At 44.3% G+C, this 27288-nt stretch overlaps 1 protein-coding gene across 1 annotated transcript in view; it reads left to right on the top strand.

Moving 5' to 3' along the window:
* The window catches only part of ADAMTS17 (ADAM metallopeptidase with thrombospondin type 1 motif, 17), a 744430-nt gene that overhangs the window by 464852 nt on the left and 252290 nt on the right, over positions 1–27288 (top strand). Inside the window, exons 11-12 of the mRNA XM_006872136.1 lie at positions 6469–6570; positions 7501–7646. Of these exons, the coding sequence (XP_006872198.1) occupies positions 6469–6570; positions 7501–7646 (248 nt within the window). The remainder of the gene's footprint in view (positions 1–6468; positions 6571–7500; positions 7647–27288) is intronic.

The following is a 27288-nucleotide window of genomic DNA, read 5'->3' as shown; positions in this document are numbered from 1 at the left end:
GTATTGGTTCTTGCCTGGGTTTTGGTGTTTTATAGAGTGTGATTGTAGCTTGGCTATATGGCAGCAGTTGATGACTCTTGTTGTGTAATATAGGGAGAGAAAGAGTCCTCCAAAGGTAGAGGGGGGAGCATAAAACAGCAAAACAGCACCAGCAGAAAAAAAAAAGAAAAGAAAAGAAAAGAAAAACAAAACTAGGCTGTATACTGCAGTCTATAATCACAGAAAAGGGTGAGGTGGGAGAGAAGAAAACAACAACAAAAAATTCTGTAGCCTACTTTAATGTCCTCTCTTCAGCTCCTTGCTTTCAAAGCTTCCTGAGAGATTCCAAGATGCCACTGTTGGTTGTTATGCTATACCTCAGGCTTTAATTTAATTTTCAGCCTGTTTAGTTTTTAAACTCTCTTTCCCTCTCTACATCCGTGTCCTGCCCTTTCCCTTATTTAAAACAAACAAACAAAAATTCGTTCAGGGCCTGCTCTTGGGCTGAGTATGTGTGCTCATGTGTGACAGAAGATCCCACCAGTGGTGAGGGTAGGGGTGTCTACTCACTTAGGCTCCCTCTAGAGTTACCAGAATGGAGGCGCAACAACAGTCTGGGGGGGTGGGAGGCGGTCAATGACCAAATAAAAGAGAAAATCAGAACAAAGCAAAACCAACAAAGTGTATTGTCCAGCTTTGCTCCAAAGTTTCCACCATGTTTTCCTGTTATGTTTCTGCTCCCCACTTGGTCTTGCCATTTGGTCTCACCCAAGATGTCATCTCTGTGCCTTCAAGGCCAGCAGATTCAAAAGCATGAGATTTCTTACTTCAACTTCAACTTCCACTAGATATAAACCTTCAATCTTTTCAACTATTCCTAGCTATGTGGTTCCGAGTTTCATATCTCTGCCTGGGGTCTGCTTTGCCTGGTATTCTGTGGTTTGGCTGATGGCGAACTTCACTGCACCTCCACCCTAGCCTCCATCAAGCCCCATCTCCCTTCTTGGTTTATCGTAGTTTTTGCCTTAAAGTTTATCAGAGATTAAACTTGTCACTCCTGCTCATTTTTCATTACAATTAGCTTGATATATTTTTCCATCCTTTAATTTTTAGTCTACTTTTTTCCTTCGTATGTAAGGTGTGTCGATTGTAGACAGAGTATTGAAGGATCCTGTTCTATTATCCATTATGCTACTGTCTATCTCTTGACTATGGGTATGAATTAATTACAGTCATTTTGTGGGGTTTGTGTGTGTGTGTGTGTGTGGTGCTACTGGTTTCTTTCTTCTTCATGCTTTGCTCTGCTGAGTTCATTTTTCTTGAGCTTTCCCTTGTCAACTTCTTCATAGTTTTAAAGAGTTGTAAAATATCCATGGATTTTTCTTTTCTTGATTTGATGTGAGGGTGCATTAAGTATCTTTGAGGTTACCATGTAGTTTATTAACTTCTTCCCCATTTTAATAAAGTCTGTTTTATCTTGAAATCTACTTGTCCACTCACCGCCTGGAACTCTGGAACTCTATTTTCCCTTCCTTTGCTTTATAGTTGTCCTGATCTAGACTGACATCCTGGATATCCTGTTTTCAGTGTTGCAGTTTTGTTCTCCTCTGGACACTTCCATATCTAGATCGAATTCTAGGTGGTGTTGGCATGTATGCTAATCTCTAGTTTTTGTCTACTCTTGTTGGTTCTCAGTCCAAAGAACTCCCTTTAGTACATTTTGGAGAGTTGTCTTGACTTTTACAGAGTTCTTTCATTTCTGTTTGTCCAGAAGTGTTCTAATTTTGCCATCATATTTCATAGACACCTTTGCTGGGTATATGATTCTTGGTTGGCAATTATTTTCTTTCAGAGTTTTGTATATGTCTTCCCAGTGCCTTCTTACCTGAATGGTTTCTGCTGACAAATCAGAGCCTAATGGTATTGGTTTTCCTTTGTATGTAACATTTCATTTCCCTTGAGCTGCTTTCAGGATTCTTTCCTTGTCTTTGATTTTGGAGAATTTGATTGTAACATGTCTTGTTGATTTTCTTTTGAGGTCTGTTCTTCCTGGGTTTCATTCAGCTTCTTGAATGCTATCTTCTCATCTTTCATTATGTTAGAGAAATAGTCTTCCAGCAGCTCTTCAACTGTCTTTTCTGTAGTTTTCTTTGTCTCTTCCTATTCTGGAAATGCAATCACCTGTAGGTTATTCCTCTTCATGTTGTCTCACTTGAATCTTAGGCTTTCTTCATATTGTTGCATTATTTTTTCTGATTGATCTTCTATCTTTGTCAACTTTCATTGAGTCAGTTGCAACTCATAGGGTTTCCAAGGAGCAGCTGGTGTGTTTGAACCCTCCTGATTCACAGTCTAGTGCTGATCCTGCTATACCATAGTAGTGAGAGTTTGCTAATCCTGGCTTCCATTGATTCAATTCTTTTCCTTTGCTATTCAGTATATTGTGTATTCCTGATATTTTAGTTTTGATCATCTGTACCTCTGTTTTCAGCTTTTGAATTGTCTCCAATACTATTTCTATTTTGATTGTTCCTGTAGTGCTTTCCTGAATTCTTCCTTGTTTTCCTCCACCTCTCTGTAGAACATTTGGTTGTACCTCAATATTATTCTCTTGAATTCTTTTTCAGGTAGTTCCAGTGCCTCTTTTTTCTCAAAAGTATTTTCTAGCTCTTCCTCTTGGTTGTTTCTTTAAGCTGGTCTGTCTTGTTTCTGCTTGTGAGCAGAAATTTTCTGCTTTTTAGGCATTGTTGTGGTGTTTTATTTGTATAAACTTGATGAAGGTATGTTGATGTATTGCTAGGCACTCACTAATTGCCTCCTAATTGGGTGTAATCAGGAGACAAGCTTTTCTGTTCACTATTCATACAGTTCAATTTGGAGTGGATTTAGCAGATGCTGGTTGTAGTACTGGTCTGGTGTATAGCATCTAGTACTGGCTCTTGCCCATTTGGCGGGGTTTTAGAGAGTTCAGTTGTGACTTGATTGTATGGCTGAAGTTGCTGTCTCTTGTCAGATGAGGCAAGAAGAGAAAACGCTCCCACAAGATAAAAGGAGAACAAAGAAACAAAACTGAAAACAAAAATCAGAAAAAGCAATATAAGGACAATAAAATTGGAAAAGTAAATAAAATAAATAAGCAATAACCAGGGAACAACAGCAGGAAAATAATAGTAATTCTTTAGTGCCACATAATAGACTCCTGCCTTTCTAGCTACCTGAGAAATTTCAAGATAGTTCTACGGTACTTCTTTGAACTATCATTACCTTCCCCCCTTTTCTTCTTCCCCTCATGTCCATTCCACCAGGATTGATTTCGGAGAGACTTATGGCATAGCTGTTTCTGTTGTGGGTCTAGCTGTGGGATCTGCGTGGGTCTTTCCCTGGGAATGTCTACTTGTACAGGTCTCACCTCTGGTTACCAGAAAGGAGATGAGTTGGAAAATAAAATAAATAAGTAAATGCGCCTTTGTCTTTGCAAGTGGCAGGCAGGCTTCTGCGACAGGAATGCTCCTGTGCTTTTCAATCTGCTCACAATGTTCAAAATGTTCACAGCTGGTCACACTGGATGCCCCAAATCAGAAGTCACCTCCTTTCTTGCTTCTGTTGAAATTCTTGTTCCTGGTGAGCCCACAATCCACTTAGGTATCCCTTTATCTGAAGCTCAGAGTTCTAGGACCATCCTCTGAATCTTTTTCTTCCAGTTTTCTTTATCTTTGCTGAAGAGGGTCTACACAGCCTTTCTGCCTAGTCTGTCATCATGCCCCACCTTCTGTGGTTAGTGTTTTGTTGTTGTTGTTGTTAGTCCTTTTTATTTCATTTAAGAAATATTTGCCCAACCTCATTCTGTTTTTCTTTAATGATTAAAAAAGAGGAGAAGAAAATGCTGTGTATAAAATGCACATAAACAGTTGGACCCCACCTTCTTCCTCTGACTCCTAATCCCAACCACTCCTTAAATATCATATATTCACCTCCTGGACCAGTCATGTCTTATGAACACATGTCCACACACTGACACCACACTTTCAAAGAGCTCTGAGGTCACAGTTCATGGAATCAAACATTTAATGAGGTGCAGTAAATTGTTGTAAGACCAGCTGGTGCTACGCTCAGGGCTCTCATCCCATTACCATTCCTCCAAGATGTGAAAAATAATGAGAACATGCAGGTATTTTGAACCCCAGTGTTCAGTGTTCCACATGAATCATCAACTTCTTCAGGATACAGATCAGCTCAGAAAACCTTGATAAAGGAGAAGGAGTTGGGAGCTTCCTTTAGCTCTTTTAAAAAGCTCCCTCCAGCTCTGTTTTCCTTTTTGTTTTATTTTTGTCTTTTCAACTTATAAACATTTTGGATGTTAGACAGCAGAGTTGTACATCTATGCAGATGTTTGCAGCTACTTGAGACATTAGACATCTGAACTGAGCTCAGCACACCCTTTGCAAGCCTGCTGTGACTGCCCTGAGGTGCATCTCAGGGACCTGGTGACCTTTATCCTCCCTGAAGGTACCAGAGGGTCCTTCAGCTACATCCTGAAGGGTGATGTCTCCCCACTCCAATCAGGCCTTTTAGCCATGACTGGGTTTGGCATGCTGAAAGCACTGTGTCTTTAAAAGATCCTTAAGTCCATGTGTTCTCAATTTCCTGACCATGAGAGAGGAGGATTTGGGTGCAAGTAGTTTATCTGGTAAGTGATCCTAGGGAGTGAGGACACAAGAGAAGGTACATTGATGGGCAGGGTACTGCTGTGGGTGACAAGACCATCCATCAGAACCTTTTGGAATCACCCCACCGAGTAGTGAGGAAGCTAGGGTATTTATCCAGCTCCAGCTCCCTCCCTTATTGGTTGAGGGTTGCTCTGTAGCCAGAGAAAGCACCCCCCCAAGGAACCTTGAGAAGCAGGCATGGTATGAGGGCAGCTGTCCCAGGGGCACTCCTGTGGAGGGGCTGGAGATGCCCGAGAGGCCTAGGAACACAGGGCTGAGCCACAGCAGCGGCAGCTTCCCTAGCTTGGTAACTTGTCTCATGACCAAATTCCCTACTTAATACAAGTAGGAAGCCCTGTTTCAAAATGCCTTTTCCTGTTTCTGCAGATTTCTTTTCATAGCAGATTTATGGATGTTGTGACATTCTCTAGGTGGAATATTATATGAAACTATGCACAGCTCAGTTGAGCTGGAAAACGGGTGTCCACTGTGGTAACAACAGAGGACCCATTTAGCTAAACCCCATGAGGACCTCGTGTTTTCCCCTTGGGGTCCACATGGCTCTTACTCACCTATCACCCCCCCCTCCCTGCCTCAGCTCCAGAGCTAGCTCTTCCAGCAGCCCTACTTGCTTCCTTATAACCATTGGTCTCTGTCTCCTACTTCATTACATTTAATGGAGGCCATCTGTTTGCTAATTACTTCTGGGAGACAGCAGCCATGGCTCCCAGCTGAGAGCCTGTGTCTTACACCTTGTAGGTGCCCAGTAGCTAATGTTTGAATGCTGAGCTGAATCCCCAGGAGACAAGCCCTCCTAGCAGTAAATACACAGAATTTCATTTCAGTAAATCAGGGGTGGGGAACGTCCAAACCGTGGGTCATATAAGGCCCCGCCTAATCATTTGGTCTGGCTCTGCCAGGGCAACCACAGTTCCAACCAAACTATTTTTATTGTTGTTGTTAATGTGCCATTGAATTGATTCTGACTCACAGTGACCCTGTATAGGGTTTCCAAGGAGTGGCTGGTTAGTTTGAATCATCAACCTTATGGTTCATACCAGCGTTTAGGTCCAGTGCATTATCTTACAATGCCACAACAACTGTCACATTTGTTGTTGTTAAGTGCCATCGAGTCATTTCTGACCCATAGCGACCCTGTGTAGGGTTTCAGAGAAGCAGTTGGTGAGCTTGAACCGGTGCCCTTGCGGATCAAACTGCCTTTGCAGTCCAGCACATTAACCCACAGCACCACCCCAGGGCTCCATCACATTTGTTGTTGTTAAGTGCAGGCGAGTCTGCTGCTACCCATAGCGACCCTGTACAGGGTTTCCGAGGGTGTAAATCTTTACGGGAGTAGAAAGCCTCATCTTTCTCCCACAGAGCGGCTGGTAGTTTTGAACCGCTGACCTTAAGGTTCGCAGCCCGATTCGTAACCACTACGCTACCAGAGCTCTATCACATTAAGGGTGAGTTAATGAAATGTTTGACCAAATATAGCAGGCTAATTTTTAAGTGGATAATTTTGTGTAGCCCGTGAATGATGTTATAAATTTTGGCAGCAGAAATTTCTCCACCCCTGCAGTAAATGAACCAGTTAAAGAAATGAATGGATGCTTTGGCATCCAGATTCAGGACGCTCCTTCTTCTCCTATTTCCAATTCCAAATATGAACTGGTAATTGGGCCCCCCTGCTGCCTCAGCTCTGCAGCTGGGAGCGGTTTCAGCTGTGACTGCTGTGTGCAGATGTTTTCAGCACTGACGTGTCCTGCCCTTCTCCCTCCAGCATCTGATGTGTGCGGGACTGTGGTGCCTGGTTGAAGGAGATGCATCGTGCAAGACCAAGCTGGACCCTCCCCTGGATGGCACTGAGTGTGGGGCAGACAAGGTAACCCCCTGTCTCCCTGCAGGATGCAACCCATGGCTCCTTCTCAGAGGTGGCTGCATTCTGTGCTCCGAGCCAGCCCCCAGGTGAAATACCTGGGATACCCATGGAACCCCCTCTGGGCACACCTTCATCGCTCCACTTCTCTTTTCTTACAAGTTGCAAGAATTTAGTTCATATCTTTGTTAAATGAGCTCCTTTTCTCATAAGAGTAAGTTTATTTAAAAGGAAACATATTATCAGTCTGCCTTAAATCGAAAAGTAATATACATTTGACATACATAATGTATGTATGTATTGTAAAATGGATTTAAACGAGGAATGCTATCAAATTCTAGCTAGATAGTAAGAGAACAGGCTTGCACTGATGCTTATCCACAGGAGAGACCGGTAAATCTAAAGAGAGCTGTTCAAGACATAGGAGCAACAATCTGGGACTTTATCCCTGGTCTTGTAGGAAGAATCGAAAGAGAATTAGAAAGGAAATTCGATTTTCACTCTGACACCGGGACCAAGACTGTTGTGCCTTGAGGTTGGTGCCACAATTCTGTTTCAGAAGATTGGTTTTCTCTTGTCCTCAGGAAGAACCAGGACTCACTCACATGGTACAGCCTTTTAGTATCAGCCAAGCGCTTCCTGTTTGTACCACCCAACTAAAAAAGCCAATCCAATCTGCTGAGTCGGTCGGTTCGAACTTAGCGCAACCCTGTTAGAGTTTTCTTGGCTGTAGTCTTACAGAAGCAGATCACCAGGTGCCGTTGGGTGAGTTCCTACTGCCAACCTCTCGGTTAGTCATTGAGGCACCACCCAATGATTCCGGAATCACAAATAATGATTTGGGAGGTGGGGGAGCATGGTGTTTTAGGCATGGGTGGGTCACTCATTGGGTGAGTCTGAGTAGCCTGGCCCTTGGGCCCTCCCTCTGTGTTTTAGTGGTGCCGCGCCGGGGAGTGTGTCAGCAAGACGCCCATCCCAGAGCACGTGGATGGAGACTGGAGCCCATGGGGCACCTGGAGCATGTGCAGCCGAACGTGTGGCACAGGAGCCCGCTTCCGGCAGAGGAAATGCGACCACCCCCCGTAAGTGCCCTCAACTGGCGAGTTCGCCCAGTGCCCTGATGGAGATGTCTGAGGTCAAGAGCTCTGAGGTGCAGTACACTGCCTCGTGCAAACCCAGATCTGCCTCCCACTGGAAATGTGGGCACTGGGAAAGTGAAACGAACCAAGAACTTGGGGTTCAGGGGTGTCATGTGTACCTAGTGGTGACTTGGCAGGTCTTTTCCGGGCTCCAGGAGAACTCTTCTGTGAACTTGGATGAATGAAGTTGTGTGGAAAGCTGGGTTAGGGTTCCATGGCTGGGCCATAGAAGAAATGTTTCCCAGCAAGGGCATTACAGACCTGCCTCTCCTGTTTCTTGGGCTGAGGTGGCCAAGGTCATCCTAGGGAAGCTTGCAGATCTTTAAGAAAGAGTGCTGACGGAGTGAGGAACTGTCTGGTGGTGAATGCGTCATGAAGTATCTGTGTGCTCAGCCCTTCTGTTCATCTAAATCTTCTTTTACCTGTCCTCCTAGAAACATTTGGTAGGGGAAAGTGTTTGGGTTGTGTGTCTCTGCAGATTACTTTGTGAGATATTGGTGGCTCCATGATAGAATTCTTGCCTCCGGTATGCGAGACCTGGGTTCAGTTCCTAGCCAGTCCACCCATCTCAGTGGAAGCTTACATGGTGCCGTGATGGTGAACCCGTTTCAGCAGAACTTCTAGACGAACACAGACTAGGCAGAAAGTTTGGAAGCAGACTAGGCAATCTGCTTCCAAAACTCAGCCAGGGAAAAGCCTGTAGATTACAATGATGGGATCTGAAGCCAGTTATGGGATGGCACGTCGTCAGGCTACTGGACCATTCTCTTCGGCATGGGGTTGCCGTGGAACAACCGATGGCTTCATGAAGTTGGTTGCCACTAAGTCTTCTTAGATGCATGGCTACTCCATGCGTCTAAGAGTAGAACTGTGCTCCAGGGGGCTTCAGTGGTTTCTTTTTCAGAAGTAGGAGCCAGGGCTTTCTTTCAAGATATCTCTGAGTGAACTCAAAACGCCTTTCAGTTAGCAGCTGAGTGTTATAAGCGTTTGCACCGCTCATGTTGTTATTAAGTGCCATTGAGTCGGTTCCGAATCATAGTGGCCTTGTATAGGGTTTCTGAGGAGCAGCTGGTGGGTTTGAACTGCTGGCCTGGCACCACTCTAGTTTTCCTGTGTGGACCATGGTGATCCTATACCTCTTTGCTCATTTGCTGTAGGAAACACAGGACTAGATCTTAGGATCCATTATAATTCCTGCACCACCAGGTTTTCTCTTGTTCTCTTCAAGTTTTCACTCCTTTTTTAAATGGCCTGTTTTATATCTAACTGAGTCCGTTTTGAAAATGCGCAAGTTATAAATCAGGACTAAAAAGAAATTATTTATGTGCACAGTTAAAGTCATGCTGATTAATAACTGAAATCCCTCTATGTTTAAAAACCATGATGCCTGGCCTACATGAGCCATACCAAAGATATCACACACTCTGGAAGTGGGACCCAGAAATCAAATGTTTCAAATCTCCCAGATGAGTCCAATGGTTGACTAAGGCTGAAAACCTCAGGTGCTGTAATAATCACAGTACCACTAAAGAACAAATATCCATTGTCCCATAGTTCTGGCAGCTAGATGTACAACCAGGGCCTGGGCTCGAAGGGAGGGTCCTTTATCAGTAGCCCCAGACATCCCTTGGCTAACAGAGGGATCCTCACATGTGTCTTCCCTCTATAGCTTCTCTGCCCTTTATAAGACACCACTCAGAAGGGATTGTGTTTAGTGCCCTCCCTACTCTGGAATTGCCTCGTTAGCGTAACGGTAGAAGAGCCCTATTCCCAAACATTCATCTTCACAGCTACAGATTAGGACTACTGCATTGATTTTGGAGGACAGGATTCGATTCACAGCACCCTTCTGATTGTTCTCACTGAGGATAGAGGAAATTATCGGTCTGGAGAATACAGGCTGCTGAGAAGAGGAGCTGTGGGTTTTAGAACAGCAGATGTTTATGGACGTCAACACATCATTGAAAGTGAAGTCTGTATGTCTAATCTCGAGTCCTGCAATGACCCACAGAAAAGGTCAACGGGGCCCTAGGCCAGTGGTGGGGAATGTCTGGCCCAGGGGCCATATAAGGCCCTCAAACTCATTTGGTCTGGCCCTGCCAAGGCAACTGCAATTCTAGCCATCACGTCAGGGATGAGTTAGTTAAATGTTTGAGCAAATATAGCAGACTAACTTTTAAGTTGATAATTTTGTCTGACTTGTGAATGATGTTATAAATATCCAAATGGCACTTGGCAGAAAAAGGGTTCCCCACCCTTGCTCTAAACCAAAGGCTTTGCTAGATGCAGGCTGACAGTGGCAGCAACTACAGATAAAAATCCCTGACTGCCCTTGAGGGGCACAGTCCTGCCAACGCTACTGGATTTTAAGGTCTAAGACACCGGACACCAGACCCTCTTTCTCCCCTTCTCTGTAAACAGTGCCATTCTACATTGCCCGGTTCTAGTCCCCCAGTCATCATTTTTTCCCCTCCTTCATATCTGATTATCAGAGGAATGTTGAGTACAAAGGCCTCCACCTAGGGAGATGAAAGGCACTCAGAATCCGTAGTGACCACAATACTGAAATCAAGCATTCCAGTGATCCTGCAGATGGCCCAGGGTTAGACAGGTCTTCCTCGTATTGCCCTGAGGTAGAGCCAACCTAATGGCAATGAACAACAACACGATAGCGGGATCATCTTATTTCCAGATTTTGTTGTTGCTGTTAAATACCTTCGAGTCAGTTCCAACTCAAAGTGACCCTGTGTAGGGTTTCCAAGGGGTGGCCGGTGAGTTAGAACAACTGACCTTGCAGTCAAGTGTATCATCCTGCAGCGCCACACCACGATTCCCGAACAAGGAATCATCGAGAGTCTAAATAACGTGTCCAATGTCACACAGCTGGGTGGTCGCAGGCCAGGTGTGGACCCAGGCACCGGTCTTCAGTTCCTTCCACACCAGTCTCCTCATAGGAGCCAGAGAGACCCACTGAGGCAAAAGTTCAATGGCACATCTCACTGATTCAGCCCATACTGCTGCATGGAGGCTGAGCCCTACACTAAATACTGGTCTGAAGGCTTCCTTTCTGCTCCCTGCATATCATTCCACTCTCAAAATCTCTGCCCTAAGCCTTCCACTCACCTGACTTTTGCCACCATTGAACTTCAATATAAATGTCTCTCCTCAGGGAGGCCCCGCTTTCCTCAGAGTAGGGGACCTGTTTTATCTTGCTTTTTAAATTCAAGTCTTGGGTTAAATATTGAAGGTTTCGTTAGGCAAAATAGTAAGTGACTCAGAAAATATCAAACGAAGATTGAAGAAATAAATACAGAGTTGCTGTACCAAAAAGAACTGGTCAGTGTTCGAGCATTTCTAAAGGTAGCATATGATCAAGAATGAATGATATTGAAGGAAGAAGTCCAAGCTGCACTGTTGATGTTGTGAAGTGCCATCAAGTCAGTTCCAACCCATAGCGACCCTGTGTAGGGTTTCCAATGAGCAGTTGGTAAGCTTGAACTGCCAGTTTCAAACAACTTTGCAGTCTGGCGCATTAACCCACAGCGCCACACCAGGACTCCAAGCTGCGTTGTAGGTATTGTTAATAAATTAGGTTCCAGGAAGTGACACAAAACTAATTGAAGTGTGTAAACTAATTGATACAGCTCTGGAGACACTCACTCATCTATGCCCAGAAATTTGGATGACAGCTACCTGGCAACCAATGGAAGAGATCCATAGATCTCCATGGGTCACCCATTCCAAGGAAAGGTGGCCCAACAAAATGCAGAACCAGTCGGACAATATCATTAATATCACATGCATGCAAACTTTGTTGAAGATAATTCAAAAATCATTACAGCAGTACATTGACAGGGAGCTGCCAGAAAGTCAAGTTAGATTCAGAAGACAATGTAGACCTAGGAATGTCATTGCTGATGTCAGATGCATATTGACTGAAAGCAGAGAATGCCAGAAAGAAGTTTTGTTGTTGTTGTCGTTGAGTTGGTTCTGGCTTATAGTGACCCTGTGTAGGGTTTCTGAGGAGCAGCTGGTGAGTTTGAAGCACGGATCTTGTGGTTAACAGTCCAGTGATTATCCTACAGTGCTACACCAGTACTCCAGAAAGTTTACTTGTGCTTTTTTGACTATGCCAAAGCATTTGACTATGTGAAACATAACAAAGTATGGATAACATTGTGAAAAATGGATATCCCAGCACGCTCTTATGACCTGTACATAGACCAAGGAACAGTCATTCAAACAAAGCAAGGGGATACTGAATAGTGTAAGTCAGGAAAGCTGTATGCAAAGGTTGTTTTCTTTCACCCTAAATAGTCAATCTGTATGTTGTTATGAAGTGCCATCGAGTCATTTCCAACTCATAGACTCTGTATAGTGTTTCCAAGGAGTGGCCAGAGGATTTGAACCATCAACCCTATAGTTAACAGTTCAGTCCTTATGCTACAGTGCCGTGCCAGGACTCCTGTATGCTGAACAAATATTCTGAGAATCTAAATTATATGAAGAAGAATGTAGCATCAAAATTGGAGGACAACTCATTAACAGCCTGTGATATGCAGCTGACACAACCTTGTTTGTTGAAGGGACAAGGACTTCAAATACTTACTGATGAAGATCAAAGACTACAGTCTTCAGTATGGATTATCTCTCAATGTAAAGAAAACAAAAATCCTCACAACTGGACCAATAAATAACATCACAAAAAACAGAGAAAAGATTGTAGTTGTCAAAGACTTCATTTTGCTTGAATCCACAATTCACCCTCATCAAAATCAGATCAAGAAATCAGATGATGTATTGCTTTAGGCAAATCTGCTGCACAAGACCTCTTTTTTTTTTTTTTTTAAGTTTTTATTGTGAGTTGAGTGATAGTTTACATGGTAGAACATCAGTTTTACATTCGTCCTATTGTATTTCGTTTCGTTGAAACTATTACAGTTCCCTTCCATGCATCATCATTCAACAGTATTTGCTTTTATTCCTTCTGTGCCTTTTTTGGAGGTACACAAAAACACTCAGAATATATAATCATTTTAACTACCAAAGGGCTCATTCTGCAAGCCTGCCTTCTGGCTGCCAGCACACAGTCTTTCTCTTTCCAGGAGTCTAGAGTCCTCAGCTGCTCTATCTCTTCATGTCGTCATCCCTGCCTCCATCTCTGGTGTTGCTGTTTCTCTGGATAGAGTCCCACATTTTGCTCATGCTTTTCTCCCTTGATGGTGGTAGGTTCCTCTGTTCCTGGACTGTAAGATTAACTACTCCCCCCTTTTCGTTAACAACTTCTACCTTTACAGTTGTGACAATCGCAATTAGTCATGATAACAATTGCTCGCTATTGAATCATAGGAATCTTATTCCCATCTCCTTTTAACAGACAAAATGAGAACTATTCAGTGGGGATTTTACCTTCCCCTACACGCTCTGAAATGAAACTACAAGACCTCTTTAAAGTGTTCAAGAGCAAAGATGTCAGTTTGAGGACCAAGATGTGCCTGATGGAAGCCATGGAATTTTCAATAGCTTCATATGCATGCGAAAGTTGGAGAATGAATAAAGAAGATGGGAGAAGAATCGATGCATTTGAATTATGATGCTGGAGAAGAGTATTAAGAGTATCATGAATTGCCAGCAGAACCAACAAATGTGTATTAAAAGTGTAGCCAGAATGTTCTTTAGGTGTGAGGATGGAGAGAGAGACTTTTAGTGTCTCCTACCTTGTACATGTTGTCAGGAGAGACAAGTCCCTGGATTGGACATCATATTTGATAAAGTAGAAGGTCAGAGAAAAAGAGGAAGACCTTCATTGAGATGGACTAACATGGTGGTAGGAACAATGAGCTTAAACAGCAACAATTGTGAGGCGGTCGCAGGATCAGGCAATGTTTTGTTCTGTTGGGCATAGGGTCGCTCTGAGTTGAAACTGACTCGAAACTGACTCAACGGCACTTAACAACAACAACATAGGGATTAAAGGAACCCCGGTGGTTTTAGGTTAAGCAGTGGTCAGCAGTTCAAACCCACCATTTCTGTGAAAGAAAGAGGAGACTTTCTGCTGCTATAAAAATTTATAGCCCGGAAACCTTATATATAGTCGCTATCAGTTGGAATTAACTTGGGGGCAGTGAGTTTGAGTTTGGGGCTCTGATAGAAGTTAAGGCTTCAAAATAAATCTGGGACGGTGGTAAACAAATCAATCCAAACAGATTTCATTTTGCCTTCATTGCCTACCGCACAGCCAAACCAAAAACCCAATCTGCTGTTGTCAAGTGGATTCTCACTCTGGGGGCCCTGGAAGACAGAGTAGAACCGTTCACGAGGGTTTACAGGGGCAGACAATCTCTCCTTTCCGCTTTGGAGTGACTGGTGAGTTTGAATTGCCAGCCTTTTGGTTAGCATTGCAATGCTTAACCCACTGCACTACCAAGGCAGAACAGACACCCCATAACTAAGTTGGCAACTGGAGGTGTATTTTCTGTGGAAACATCTTCACTCAGTTAATTCAATGCCCCCCAAATACATGCCTTATAGCACATTTATTCTTCTCCAGACAATAATGTGTTAGGAATTATGATATAAGCAAGAAAGTGCATCACCAGGTAGGCCCACACCTCCCTTCTCTTCTCACCAAGCAGCCAGGATAGGGATCCTCATCTGCCGCACCCTCACCACCAGTCCTGCCCACTGTCCCTCCATCTGGCCTGCCCTCCCCAGCAAGGCTGTAGCTCACAGCTAGAGATGCTCAGGGCAATTTCAAGAAGAGGTTTCAGATCATAACCTGGCCTGTGTATCCCCGAGTGAGGGAACAGTGTGCTTTTCCTTTGTAACATTTACTTTATGGATACTGTCTGATTTTTTGCCATAACAGTCTTTTCCCCCTTTCAGTTGCCTAGTTACTCCTTCATTTAACCAGCCCAGGGTGAAAGGGAAGTGCTAGACTGGTCTTCAGAGGGGGTCTTAGCAGCAGTCCCTGGCGCTTCCAGGCCAAATACACATGGGGCATACTCTATGAAGTCCTGGCTGTCTTTCACATCTGTGTTTACTGGACGATCTGATGGGGTGATTTTTACAAAGCACAGCTGATCAAAACCGAGGAGCCAAGCTTGACCAAAACAATGTCCCTTCCTGTCTCACTCCTTAAATCACTGACTCACTGCTTGGAGACCTCACAGTGGGGTCCAGATCTCTCCACCATGTACCTCTCTGCTTGGAATGAGCCCCGCACCCGGCCCCACCTCTTTGCTTTATATTCCTGGCTCCTTCCCCATTTGCTGCAGATAGTTTATTCACTGTACAAAGGTACTGGCAAGAAAGTCTCCGTTTTTTCCATACTCTTGGTCTTTACAGCTATTGAAATTTCTGTTTCTTGCCAGCTGACACGGAGGTCGTGGGGACCATCCATGTTTTCAAACCAGTTTCCTAGACTGGTCCTTTTCTGCTTCATCTGTGGTACTGTTTGTGGGAGTTTCCTCCAAAAACCTGCAAGGTAGAAAATTCCTCTTTAACACGAATGCTAGTATCTCATTAGGAGGCATGTGTTTGAGGGAGGGCTGTGTGGGCTGAGGAAGAACTGCTCAGATACTTTTGTGTAAAAGCCAAGCAGAAAGGTTACTAGAGATGCATAGAAGGTTAATAAAAATGCATCAGGGCCACTGAGCTGGGAACACAGGATGGGGAAATTGACATGCTAGCAGAGAGCTACAACCTGGTAGCCGTCTGTCAAAGATTCAAGTCTAGTAGATTTAAACATCAGTTACCTGTGCTCCTTGGATGTCTTTCAGTGAAGGCCTTACAACTAGGGCGTCCCCTGTCCCAGAGAGACAGAGCCACCCATGCCATCTCCGTGCTCTACAGCTTTGCTCATTTGCTCATGCAGCACTGGCTTGCTGTACATGCCATGTCTCTGGATGCAATTCTGAGTTGTCCTGGCTACTTTGTCTTCCAATTTCTCAAAATCTAATAGAACAAGAAAAGCAAAGACGTGTTCTCAGCTGGCACTTTCTTCACCCATGATCAAGAACAGGACAGATCTGCTGTCTCAAGATTCTGTTCATTTCTGCAAACCTTTTTTGCTTCTCTACTCTGTGTTTGTTTCTGCCCTGGGGCCTTGCAGACCCAACCTTGGGCAGGACCCTTGCCCACTAGGAGCTCACCTTTGTCTCCACACTTTGTTCTTCACCAAAACTTCCCTACCATATTCCTGTCTTTATTCTGGAAAACGATGTATTGAAGGTACTCCACAGTGAGAAGCGTACCGACCATGGATCCCCACAGCCAGCATGTGTCAGCACAGCCCATGTGGTGAGTGTCCGCAAACTCGCGATGAACCGTCTGAGTCCCATGTGCATGTCAATGAGCCAGGAGAGGTCGCAGTGCCTCCGCACCCTCCCCACCTTCACGTGAGGACCAACACTTGATGTCATCAGTCTTTTCCATTGTAGCTCTTCTGGTGGATGTGGAGAGGGTGAGACTTTTTTGGAAACTTTTTCTTGTGAATTGAGTGAAGATTTAGAGAGAAAATAATCAGTCTTCCACTCAACAAGTCATACGCTTTATTTCATCTCTCTCATTGAGACTTTTATATGCATTTCTCCCACAAATAATGACGTTGAGCAACGGTTTGTGTCTGTTTGCCATCTGGAGATCTGCTCTGGGCATTTGGCAATCTTGCTAAGCATCTAATTGTGTTTAGAACGTCCTAAGGAAGTAAAAATTTAAAAAAATTGGTGATTGTCCCCAGATGACCCTATCAGTGGGCTGGGCAGCCCTTCCAGGCCTGTGATACCCAGTGGGCAGCCTCTTTCAGGTCTGCCTGGGCCAGATTCCCATTTCATCTTATCTCCACCTCTTACTTGCCCACGGCACAGTTGTTTAACCTGTTGGAGCTTCTATTTCCCAGTCGGGACCCCCTGGGATTATTTTTTACCAGCTCCCTGAGGGAATGGTTGTAATACACTTATGCCCCTGTATTGAGGGGCCCTCTGTGTTATCTTGGGGAGGCCCTAGCTGATGTCACAGTCTCACAAGGACTCTCAGAAAGCTTGTATTCCAGAGACAGCCATGAAGAAGGAGCAGCTGTGCATGTTTCTGGCCTGAGTACTGGATCTTGCTTCCAGGTACCAGTTGTTGTGTTGGCACTGACTCAGTGGCCCATGTGTGTCCAAGTGTAATTAATTGTGTTTCATTGGGTTTTCGGTACTGGTTTTTTTTGAAAGTAGAATTTCCAGGTCTTTCTTCTGAAGCATCTCTGTGTCGTCTTGAACCTCCAGCCTTTGGATTAGCAGCTAAGCGTGTTAACCCTTTATATCACCCTGGGACCCCACCCACATATTGTCTCTAATGAGTCATGTTGCTAGAAAAGTGCTGTGCCTCTTTTCCCTTGTTGTCCAAGGTAGTGCCCCAGGAGAAGACAGAAAACATCAAATCTTTCATGTCATTTTGAAATAAACCCTGAGTATACTCTGGTAGCGTAGTGGTTACGAATCGGGCTGCGAACCTTAAGGTCAGCGGTTCGAAACTACCAGCCGCTCCGCGGGAGAAAGATGAGGCTTTCTACTCCCGTAAGGATTTACACCCTCGGAAACCCTGTACAGGGTCGCTATGGGTCGGAACCGACTCGACGGCACTTAACAACAACAACAACATACCTATACAGGGTCGCTATGGGTTGGAACTGACTCGACGGCACTTAGCAACAACAATACAGTTATAGTGCAACTCAGCATGGCTTCTGTCATTCCAGGCCATTTTGTGCCAGATTCTCTGTTGGGGCTACAGAGGAGCCGCAGCCAGTGAGAACCTAGCTCACCAGGACTCAACGTTAGTGGTGAACAGTGTAGTGGAGACCCATGTGAAGTCGTGAGAAGTCTCCAAAAAGGAAAGAGAAGTAGCCTGCAGGGATGAGGTGACCTCAAGGGTAGGCAGAGAGCTTGGAGGATGAAATCGGGACGATAGCTTGATGGGAGCTGGAAAGGGGACTTGTCTGTGGGAAGAAGAAGAGGGTAAGCGGAGCTGTGGAGGGCGGCCCTTCCAGGGTGTCTCTGGTGTCCTACAGGCCACCTCTCTGGGTTCTGTTGGACCCAGGAGTTCTTTTATCTCACATTAAGTCTCTTCTGCAGCTGCTTGCTGTGAAGTGTACAAGGTAGTCAGTAACTATGGAGAATCCAATTGATGAAGGTGGATAAATCTAAAGCTACAACAAAGCTTGATGATAACTCAAAATTTATTCTATGCCATGAACTAATCTCAGGCTATGCTCCAAGGTTCATGAGAAAGGTAGCTTTCTGCATTTTTGAGAAAACAACCTAGTTTGCCTTCTGAATTCCTAATAGGGTTGGATTCCCAATCAATTCCAGAGTCCCTAGCTTACCTGCCTTGACTAGATATCTTAGTTTTGGGAGGACACAGGTGGTCCTTGGGACATCTGGTCACACAGGACCTGCTGAGTCATTACCCCCACTTGGCCCCCAGCCAAGGGAACCTACCTGCTACCATGAGACGTCCCTCATCAAGGTCCATGTGGCCACTATAGGGCCAGCCATGGACTGCTCCTGTTATGTTGTGCTGTGTGACACAGGAAGCTATTCTTTTGCCCATTCAGCAAGTATTTATAGAACTACCTCATTTGTCCTGGACTGGGACCCTAAACACACTGGATGATCATTTCTACCAGGTCCATTCTCCCCCGGAGCCCTGGGAAGCTGAAGTACATTGGATTATTTCATGGCTTTTCTAGCCATAGTCCTGGTGTGGTGCTGTAGGATAAGCACTGCACTGCTAACTGCAAGGTCAGCAGTTCAAACCCCCAAGCTGCTCCTCAGAAACTCTGTACTGGTCACTGAGTTGGAAATGACTTGGCCCTTAACAACAGCCGTGTTTGGGTGTAACTCCTAGCAACCCTATATAGGGTTTCTGAGGCTATAACTCTTTACCAGGGCTCCTTGACAACAGTCACTTGTTATTGTTAAGATTCATAGGAGCCATGTACAAGGTTTCCAAGGAGCGCCTGGTGAGTTAGACCCACCGACCTTGCCAATCAAACCTACCTTGCGTTCCAGTGCTTATCCTACAGCACCACACCAGGACCCCCTAGTCTCAGTAAACTCCCACCTGACAACTTTTCTTGATGGATCTGGATAAGAAAAGGTAGCAGAAATTGTTGATGGATTATCTGATTCGCTGTGTGTGATTGTTAACAGAGTTCATTGTGATTGGTCAGTTTTGCCATCCTGCTGGGTATAAATTGAACCCTATTGGAAGCAGAAATGGGGAATCTCACTAACAACCAGGGAGAGCCTGGAGTGGAGCACCTCTTTTGGACCAGAGAGCCCTGAACATTGAACCTCCTCAACCCAGGAGCCGAATGCTTTGTTTGATACCAGGGAAGCAACAGATCCAAGAAGCAAAGCATGAAACAGAACAGTGGGCATCCCAGCCTGTGGAGAAAGTAAAGCTGAGTGGCTTTGGGTAAGAAGCACTCAACTGGAGGAGCTAAGTTTGCTGACCCACAGAGCTAGAGCTGAGTGCCTTCAGGTTGACCCTGTGGTCATATATCAGCAGCCCTAAACGAGCTTTGTAATTTTGCCTGAGCCAGGGAGGGGACAAGCCAGTATAGCTTTTAAGCAGGGTGTTCTTAACCTCTGTTTGCTCTTAGAGCCTATGAATCATCTAGAGAGTTAGCATTTCCGCCGGGCTCTACTTGGAAATCAGAACCCGGAGTCCCTCTTTCTAGAGTAGCCTGCACCAGTAGTCTCCTGAGACCTCCTCCCCCCCAGGTAAGGGAATTGTTTTCTAGTGCATAAGAGGTAGGGTAAAGGTTAGAGGGGAGCCTTGCTTTGTATTCCGGATACTTTCTCCAAAACAGTGTGTACCACAGCCTGTGGGCCAGCTCTGGCCCGTTGCCTGGTTTTGCAAATGAAACTTTATTCAAGCAGAGTCACACTTTGGAGCTATACCAGCAGGGCTGAGTGGTTGCATCACACACCATATGGCCTGCCGAGCCTGAACTATTGACTATCTGGCCCCTTACAGAATATGCTTGTCAACCCAGAGTCCCCCATCATTTGCTGCCGTCTCTCTGATCACAGGATGGTCTCATTGTCCACCCAAAGAGAAAAAAAGAAATACTAAATGAAATCAGTTAATGTGTCAAAAATATTATTCGGCCAACTGCTTGTTGTCATGTTGACTTTGACTCACGGTGACCCGATGTGTGTCAGAGTAAACTGGGTTTTCAGTGACTGATTTTTCATAAGTAATCACCAGGACTTTCTTCTAAGGTGCCTGTGGGTAAACTCCAATCTCCAACCTTCCAGTTAGCAGTCAAGTATGGGATCTGCTTGCACCGCCCAGGTACTCCTGCCAACAAGTGCGTTCAATTTGTGAAAACTCAGGGAGCAGAACAGTTGTGAGATCTGTCCTTCCTTTTTCACTTGTTAAACCTCAGTGAAGACCACATAGAAAACAAACAAAATCCCCCCATCCTCCATCATCATAATCTTGGCTTCATAGAGTTTAAAGAGGTCATACAGATGGTTGGGTCAGGCTGGGGCTTTTCCAAAGACCTGACAAAGCCTAGACTTGGTCCAGCCTGGACTCTGGCCTGTAGTCCCTCTTCAATGCCCCTCGCCCATATGGGCTCTTCCAGTGAACACAACTTCATGGATCTCCAGAACTGCTTTGAACCACAATCTGCGGCCAGATAATCTGGACAGAGACCATACCCTTGGCTCTGTGTGGCCTCCCACTCATCCAGGGGAAAGGACAGAGCGATAACCCACCTGGTCTCTACTTTGTGGATATGGAAGGTAAAAACAAGCTACATCATGTATGCCAAGCTAGAAGAACATGGCTGCTACCTGGTCTCACCGGGCAAATATTTAAGATCTAAAGTAACCTAAGCTTTAGAGTGATGCTGTGGTTAATGCACCAGACTGCAAAGCCATTTCAACGGCAAGGTCGGCGGTTCAAGCACACCAGCTGCTCCTCAGAAACCCTATACAGGATCTCTTTGGGTCTGAACCAACTTGATGGCACTTCACATCAACAACAACAACTTTAAGTTTATGTGTAGCTGTTGTTGTTAAGTGCTGGCGAGTCATTTCCATATAGGGTTTCCAAGGAGTGACTGATGGTTTTGAACCACTGCCCTTGTAGTTGAAACTGACCTTTCAGTCCAGTGTTGTATCCTACAACACCACACCAGGACTCTAAGCGCCCTGAATTCCATCCAAACTGGAGTCTAACTATTTAGAAACCTAGCAGATAGACATTGGGCCCTCAGACATGCCTTGTTTGTCATCGTAACCAAACACAATTTTGGAGTGAATTTCAAGAAACAGTTTGATGAATATCCAAAAGACTCATCGAAACCACTTGGAATTTCCTGGCTCTCTTTGTTTCTTGGACTATAAAAACTTCATACTGCCGATGGCTCAGAGCCAAGCTGTCAGTGGCTCTGAGAGAGAAAGATGAGGCTTTCTGTTCAGGCAACGAGCTGTGGCCTGGGTGAATTACAACCTGGGAGAAGCCTTGATACCCCAGCAAAAGAAGAATTATGGAAGCATACTCAAAACTTCACACCTCAAGATAGAGACTTGATCCCAGTGAAGGGTTCGAGATGGGAGGTCAGAAGGGTGTTTATCACTGTTACTTTGAAACTGTAAATTATACAATTGTTCCAAACAAAGAAAGAAAGAAATGATCTATGATGGTTGGGGGTAGGTATTATTCATGGGCTAGAGGGCAAATACATGTTATATAGGTGACAGGGAGGACAATGCACAGCAAGAGGGAAGTTAGCAGAGGAAAGATGAAGGTAGCAGGAAACACAAGGAGTAATGTAATAGTTAAGTGAATAGAAGTTGTTGTTAAGAGCCATCGATTTGGTTCTGACCCATAGTGACCCTGTATAGGGTTTCTGAGGAGCAGCTGGTGAGCTTGAACCGCCAACCTTGTGATTCAAACCAACCTTACAGTCCAACGCATTAGCCCGCAGCGCCACACCAGGACTGTTTTAATTTGGATACTTTTATATCTGGTTTGGTGCTGTTGGATAAACACTGAACTGCAAACCACAAGGTCGGCAGTTGAAACTACCATATCCCAGGGTCAAGTCAGAAATGACTTAATGGCACTTAACAACAGGAGCTCTGGTAGCGTAGTGGTTACGAATCGGGCTGCGGACCTTAAGGTCAGCGGTTCGAAACTACCAGCTGCTCCGCGGGAGAAAGATGAGGCTTTCTACTCCCGTAAAGATTTACACCCTTGGAAACCCTGTACAGGGTCGCTATGGGTCGGACCCGACTCAACGGCACTTAACAACAACAACAACAGTATATCTGGGTTGAGTTCTGGGCAATATTGTCATGTATGTTAATCTCAGGTTGTTAGGTACTGCTGGTCTCTGTTTAGGGAACTTCCTTTAGTATATTTTGTAAGTTTAGCTGGGTTTTTACAAATTCTTTTAATTTCTGTTTATATGGAAGAATCCTGATAATCACTATCATATTTGAGGAGAAATTTTGATGGGTATATGATCCATAGTTGGCAATTCTCTTTCTTTCATAGTTTTATATATATAAAACTCCCATTGTCTTCTCGCTGACATGGTTTCTGCTGAGAAATGAGAGCATAGTTTTATTCTCCCTTGTAGGTAGTTTTCTGTTTTTCTCAAGCTGCTATACGGATTCTTCCTTTGTCCTTGTTTCAGAGAGTTTCATGATAATATGTCTTGGTAATTTTCTCATGGGGTCCAGCCTATCTGGAGTTCACTCAGCTTCGTGAATGTATATATTCTCATCTTTCATGATATTAGGGAAGTTTTCCTCCAGTAACTCTTCTACAGTTTTCTTTGTTTCCTCCTGTTCTGGAATTCCAACCAGGTGAAAGATACTCCTCTTTATTTATTGATTTAAGTTTTTATTATGAATGATGTGATATTTTACATGGGAGAACATTAGCTTTACATTCATCCTGTTGTATTTCGTTTCATTGCAATTACAGTCGCCTCCATGCATTATCAAACAACCAAAGGGTACATCCCACAAGCCTGCCCCCCAGCCATCAGCACACAGCCCTTCTCCCTCCCTGAGTCCAGAGTCCCCAGCTGCTCCATCTCTCCACATCATCTTCTCTCACTCTATTTCTGGCGTCACTGCTTCTCTGGGTAGGGCCCCACACTCCGTTCTTCTCACTTGATGGTCCCAGGGACCTCCGTTCCCAGACTGCAAAATCAACCACTCCCCCATTTTTGTTACATTCCCCTCCTTTATATTTCCGACCCTCACAGTCAGTCCTGATAGCAATTAGTTACTACTGTATCACAAAAGTTCTTATCCCCATCTCCTTTCATCAGCTCCGTCCCAACAGATTGGAAACCACTCAGTGGAGATTCTACCTTCCCCCACACCCTCTGGAACTAGGCTCCCCCTTGAAAGCGTGTAAGCTTCTTGCCTCTGTAGCCTCCCTATTTTGGGTAGCCAATGTGTAAAGTTGCCCATCCCTGTCAACCCTATGTACCGAAGGGGTGGGAGTGATCCTCGCTGTAAAGATTTGTTCCCTCCTTTGAGCTACTACATCCATAAGCATAGGAGAAGTTCATCAAATTATAACGGATTACTCCTTTTTTCCTCTTCTTTCTTATTCTAGTTGAGTTCTCAACATCCAGCCATTGAAGCCAGGTCAAGTGGATACTATCTGCAAGTATGGGTGTTCTCGTGCATTTCCCCTCACTTCATATCAGCTGGATGCTTCAGTCCTCTGTAGCCATGTCACTGTCTCTGGGCCCAGGAGTCCCCAGGTCTTGCCATACTGCTGGCCAACATGATCTCAGCCTAGGTTCATAGAAGTCTGTTGAACGTGGTTGGACTTAACTCACAACTTCATTGCTGGTTTCCCCTCATGCTTCCCCTTATTGGTGACTAACGTGGTCACCAGCCAGACCACATGCCTGCATGTGTCTCAGTCTTAGAAGGGGGTTTGCCCTGAGGCGACCCGACTACTTGCCTTGATGGCTCTCAGGTGAACAGCTTACTTGTTCTTGTAGTAGTCAATTCGACTGCCATTATAGTTTTTTATTTTTCCTGCTAGTCTTTCTTTCAAGAAGTATCTTCTGTTCTTCTAGCCGCTCCAGGCTGATCTGCTTGTCCTTTCAAGTGAAAATTTCCCACCTCTGAAGATTCTGGAAGAGGTTCAGGATTCCACCTATGGTCTTATGCAATGAAAAGGCTCTGCAGGAAGCCTCCTTCACTGGGCAAGTCCCATTTTAGGTATTCCAATCAGTTATAGGCAGAAGACAGACTTACAAGCTTTCTATGGTGATATTTCTGGCTATTCCTACATCTCCCCCTCAAGTGTCTATTTACAATGGTAGGCAAGGGAAACCAAGATTCGAAAGACAGCCAAGCATCTTAACATGATTTCCCCTCTGTAATCCATTCAAGCTATGCCTCAATCCCTGTATCCCAGAGCCCTGTTGTTCCAAGCCTGTGCATACATCATTATCTACCTTTGTCCCACTTAGGCCATGCAAACCTGCCTTAATTTTCTCCCATCCACCTTGTTCTTCCATTCCCCTCCCCCTTCTTGTGTATTGCCCTAGCACCAAAACTATCCTGTGCTCCACCTTCCCCTCCCTCTCCTCACCCTACCCCATATATTCCAGTTATCAGCAAAGATTTTTCCCCCCCTTTTAGGGTGGGTTCTTTTTCTTAATCTTTTACAATAATGGTCCTATGCAGTTTTTCTCCTTTTGTAACTGACCATAATGTCCTCAAGGTTCATCCATGTTATGCAGTGGTTTGCAGCTTCCTTGTTATTCTTCTAGGCAGCATAATATTCCATTGTGTGTGTGTACCACAGTTTGTTTATCCATTCTTCCATTGATGGGCACCGAGGCGGTCTCCATCTTTTTGCTATTGTAAATAGTGCTGCTATGAACATTGGTGTGCATATATCTACTCGTGTTATGACTCGTATTTTTTGTGGGTGAATACCAAGTAGAGGAATTGCTGGATCATAAGGTATTTCTATTTCCAACCTTCTGAGGAAGCACCATATTGCTTTTCAGAGTGGTTGGACCATTTTACCATCCCACCAGCAATGTAGGACAGTCCCAGTTTCTCCACATCCTAGCCAGCATTTATTGTCCTCTCAGATATTCCTTTTGATGGTGTCCCACATAATTCCTAGGTTCTCTTAGGATTTTTTTGTTCCTTCCTCTGACTGCTCCCTCTGTCAGCTGGATATTGAGAGATTGGTCTTTAAGCCTCCATTGATCCTATAACACTTCTCCACTCCTTTGTTGAATGTTGACTGCTGATTTCCGTTGATCAGGCAGTACATATTAGCTATTGCCAAAATTTTAACATTAATCCCCTGGACTTCCACGTGCTGTTTTTGTATGATTTCTAATTTTTCTTTAATTTTTGTCAGTTTGTTCTTGTAATGTTTTATTGAAGCTTTCTAAAGTTATTTCTGTGTTCTCCTTGCTTTCATCCTAATATCTCTCCATCACTCTATCAATCCATTGAAGGTGCCCATGAATCATTCCCTTCAATGCCTTATCAGGCAGCTCTGATATCATTTCTGGTATTATATTTTCTGACTCTGTATTTTGGTAACCTGTTTGAGCCACTCTGCTCTGCTTCTTCATGTAGGCTGAAATTGTTGTCTCTAAGACATTATGGCATCTCTGTATTTATACTTAATTGATGATTGCATGCTGGCGTTCCCTAGGCACTTACCCTCTGCCTCCCCATGGGTGTGACTGAGACTACTAGAAGTTTATACCCAGTTCTCTGTTTGCTGTCCTTGTGACACAGTTCATGGTAGGTTTGTTGAATGTTGGCTACTAATTATTGTTAATCAGGTAGTCCAGACGTGAACAGTGACAATTACCCATTGGTGGAGCCGCAGATGGTATAAATGTGGCTGGCCCTTATAGACACAATTGCTGTCTCCCCAAAAGAAACAATAGCTATAAAAGATCTAGTGGGGCAAAATTTACGAGCCTCCTGATTCAGGTGTGCTAAGGCTAGTCACACCCTTGGCCACCAGGAGGTGCAGGGAACAAGGGAGAACTGTACCCCCCCAGCCACCAACCTCCAGCACACATCCTGTGCCTCTGGGCTACGGTGTCAATCCACAGCTGCCAGCAGAAAGAGTTCCAGAATCACCATCCAGATCTGTTCTACTTGGTTTCCTGTGCCTTTGTGGTAGAGGGTCTGTTTAGTATATCTGCCTGTTCTACCATCTTGTCCCAGAAGCCTAATTGACTAATAACTCCCTAGCATTATTTTAACTTTCTTTCAAGGCTTAAAAATTATTCAGGAAGTCCAAAGCCCATGAATACTGAAGCTTTCCTGGACATGTTTTAATTGTCTTTAGCTTCAGTCTGAACTTAGATTTGGGTAATTGATGGTCTGTGTGAAGGTTGGCCCTTGCCCTTACTGTGGCTGATAATATCAGCCTTCTTAATCATCTCTTCCCAGAGACATAGTCAGTTTGATTCCTGTGTATTCCATCTGGCAAGACCCACATGTGCTTATCATTTGTATTATTGAGAAAAGGTCAGTGAATAAGTCATTGTCTTGCAAATTCTATCTTATGATTTCCAGCATCATTTCTAGATTCATATTGAAGCATGATACTGCCTGTGATAGGATAATAGCCATATGCCTACAAGGAAGACCAACTAATACACCTATCAAAAGTTACAAACCAGTCATTAAAGCTAGTGATGATGAAATTGAAGAATTCTATCAACATATTCAGTCTGAAATTGATCAAACATGTAATTAAGATGTACTGATAATTACCGGGGATTGTAATGCAAAAGTTGGAAATAAAGAGGAAGGATCATTTATTGGAAAATATGGCTTTTAATGATAGAAACAATGCTGGATATCACATAACAGAATTTTGAAAGGCCAATAGCCTATTCATTGCAGATACCATGTGTAAACAACGTGAAAGATATCTGACTGTACACATGGACCTTACCAGATGTAATACACCAATACCAATTAAGTACACCTGTGGAAAGAGACGGTGGAAAAGTTCCATATCATCAGCCAAAACAAAGCCAGGGGCACACTGTGGAACAGACCATCAATTGCTCATATGCAAGTTCGGGCAAAAACTGAAGAAAATTAACACAAGTCCACAAGAGCCAAAATATGACCTTGAACATATCACAATTGGATTTAGAGATCATTTCAAGAACAGATTTGATGTATTAGACAATAGTGACTGAAACCCAAAAAACGTGTGGATGACATCTAAAACATCATTTAAGAAGAAAGAAAAAGGTCATTAAGACAGGAATGAAGGAAAAGACTAAAATAGATGTCAGAAAAGACTCTGAAACTTGCTCTCCAGCATGTTGTTGTTGTCAGGTGCCATCGAGTCAGAATTGACTCATAGCGACCCCATGCACAGCAGAGCAAAACAATGTCCGATCCTGGGCCAACCTCACTACTGCTGCCAAACTTGAGTCCATCAATGATACCACCTGGCCAATCCATCTCGTTGGGGGTCTTCCTCTTTTTCTCTGACCCTCCATCTTACCCAGCATGACATCCTT

Source organism: Chrysochloris asiatica, unplaced genomic scaffold, assembly GCF_000296735.1.
Source record: "Chrysochloris asiatica unplaced genomic scaffold, ChrAsi1.0 scaffold00184, whole genome shotgun sequence".
In the NCBI taxonomy this organism is placed as follows: Eukaryota; Metazoa; Chordata; class Mammalia; order Afrosoricida; family Chrysochloridae; genus Chrysochloris; species Chrysochloris asiatica.
The sequence above is the reverse complement of the archived record's forward strand: the minus strand, read 5'-3'. Positions and strand labels throughout refer to the sequence as shown.